At 53.0% G+C, this 2,201-nt stretch overlaps 1 protein-coding gene across 2 annotated transcripts in view; it reads right to left on the minus strand.

Moving 5' to 3' along the window:
• Ngb (neuroglobin) overlaps positions 1 to 2,201 on the minus strand; it is a 5,466-nt gene that overhangs the window by 1,550 nt on the left and 1,715 nt on the right. For both annotated transcript variants that reach the window (XM_026782816.1, XM_005343393.2), the window contains exons 2-3: positions 1,439 to 1,550; positions 737 to 856 (exon numbers count right to left, since the gene is read on the minus strand). In XM_026782816.1, coding sequence (XP_026638617.1) covers positions 737 to 856; positions 1,439 to 1,550 — 232 coding nt within the window. The remainder of the gene's footprint in view (positions 1 to 736; positions 857 to 1,438; positions 1,551 to 2,201) is intronic.

A 2,201-nucleotide genomic window follows, 5' to 3' on the forward strand; every position in this document is an offset into this window, starting at 1 on the left:
CCCCCTCCCCTGAGAGTCTCAGCTGTTTCACGAGTAAAATGGAAAACAAAACCCCAGGTTCTGCAAAAGCTCTCTCAGCACGGCAGCTGCACACAGTGCACCTTATCCAGCGACAAAATGAGGTTTATTTATCCCATGTGGATTTCTGAATCTCTCCTAAGGATCAGGCACTGCGAAAATGCCCAGACGGAGAGGCAATTAAGACCACCCCTTGTGACTGGTTCTGGCCAGTGGGACATTAATGGCAGTGGTGCCACCAGAGGTTTTATAAGCTCTTGCCCACTGAGGCTTGGATTCCTGGTAGCAGTCCTTTGCTGAGATTTAGCTAGTGTGAGGGAGGTTTAAAAGCTCACAGGTTCCCTTAGACATCCTAGCCCCAGTGAAGCTGGACTCAGAACACGGAGGACTCCAACCAGACTCCAGAGGACAAATTAAGTCTAGCCACAAGGACTCAGAAACTGCTTTAAGGGAGGATTCTGGAGGTGGTGTGATACCTATAGCAAGACGATCTAATCAACCGATGCCAAGGGCCGCCAGGCCTTCTTAAAGGAGAACTCTGAGGCTCTGAGGGGTTGGGTCAGTGTCAGTCACATAGAGGGCAAGTCACTAAAGCAAGCCTCTATTTCTGGTCATCTGAGGAAGTGGCGATGTGGAGGATGGGAGTGGATTTTGGTGGGGGTGGCTGGGAGAGAGGGGCGCCTGCAGCTCTGGAGCAAGAAAGTACCCCACTACCCACCGAGAAGGAGCCGAGCCTCACTCCCACAGCCCGGTGCTTCTTGCCCAAGCCGGCCAGGTACTCCTCCAGAGAAGACAGGTCCTCCACATTGGTCACTGCAGCATCAATCACCAGCATCACCTGTGAGGGGTACAGAGGGCCCAACACAATCCTTCCACCTTTCCACCGCAGCCTAGAGCCCAGACTTCTCAACCAAGGAGGCTTTTTGAATGCTGTTGCCCAGGAGCCGAGGTGACAGGCGGCCAAAGTCTGCAGACAGTAAGCACTCGGTAGTGGCAGCTCGACGACCAAAATTCTGTTTTGAGGATTTCAAAACCCGTAACTATGTGCAGAACACAATACTGCCTGCCTAGGACAGGGCGAACTGAGGTGCGGTGGTGATTATGAGCTCAGCCTAGTTTTCATAGGCAGGTGGCTCCAATTGATCAAGATCCAGTGATACCATCCATGGGAGCCAGAGGACAAGACTCAGAGCAACGTACCAGGCTGGGGCTAGTTGGCTTGAGGACAGAATGGGGGAGGAGGCTGGGTCCAATCCAGAGAGACAGGAATGGGGTATGCGTGCGTGCGTGCGTGCGTGTGTGTGTGTGTGTGTGTGTGCACATGCGTGTGTCAAGGCTGTTTTTCCACATCCCAATTCCCTTCTTCCCTACCAAGACAATGTTCTGCAGATCTGAGACCTCGTGGCTCCGCATCCCTCACCTTCCTAATGTGGTCCAGGAATTCTGGGGAAGAGAGACAGTCCTCAGGGCTGGAGAACTGGCGGCCGTTGTACTGGAAGAGAGGCAGCAGGTCCGGTTCCAGGGTGAAGAGCCTGCGGGTTGGGGGCAGTGTCATGGGCAGTGAGCAGTGATGGAACAGACTCTGGCAGCTCGGGAGGACGAGGACGCAGTGCATTCCTAACGAGGCACTCTAGCTTAGTCAGCATCCCCGCATCCCTCTTCTGGGCACCCTCCAGAGGACACTGTGTCCCCAACCCCTCACATTACCTGACCGACCACAGCTCCTCCCTAGACAACTTAGGGGCTGAGTTTGGGACAAGCAGAAATCTCAAACCAAAATCCAAAATCTAGGGGGAAATTTCCCTTTTGGATCAAAACTTCCCAGTGTCTGTCCTCAGATATGAGGAGGCTTAGCTGCGTGAAGATATGAAGAACACAGCCTTACACTACTGAGCACTACGTATTATTAGCTAACTGGAGTTGTGTATCTCCCATTCCTTTAAGTAGTGGGTTCAGAGGCGAAAACAAGCTCAGAGAGGCTAAGCAAGCTGCCTAAGTCACACAGTAAAGCCGTAGTGGGTACCGGAGTAGCAGCGGGGTGAGGGGATGGGGAGTTGGGGGAGGGGTGAGGAGAGTTTGAAAAAATACGGTTAGCACAGCCTCACTGGGGAGAGCTTGCATTTTTATGTCACTGTGTGTGTGTGTGTGTGTGTGTGTGTGTGTGTGTGTGTGTGTGTGTGTGT

The sequence above is a fragment of the Microtus ochrogaster genome, chromosome 1 (assembly GCF_000317375.1).
Source record: "Microtus ochrogaster isolate Prairie Vole_2 chromosome 1, MicOch1.0, whole genome shotgun sequence".
Taxonomy (NCBI): Eukaryota; Metazoa; Chordata; class Mammalia; order Rodentia; family Cricetidae; genus Microtus; species Microtus ochrogaster.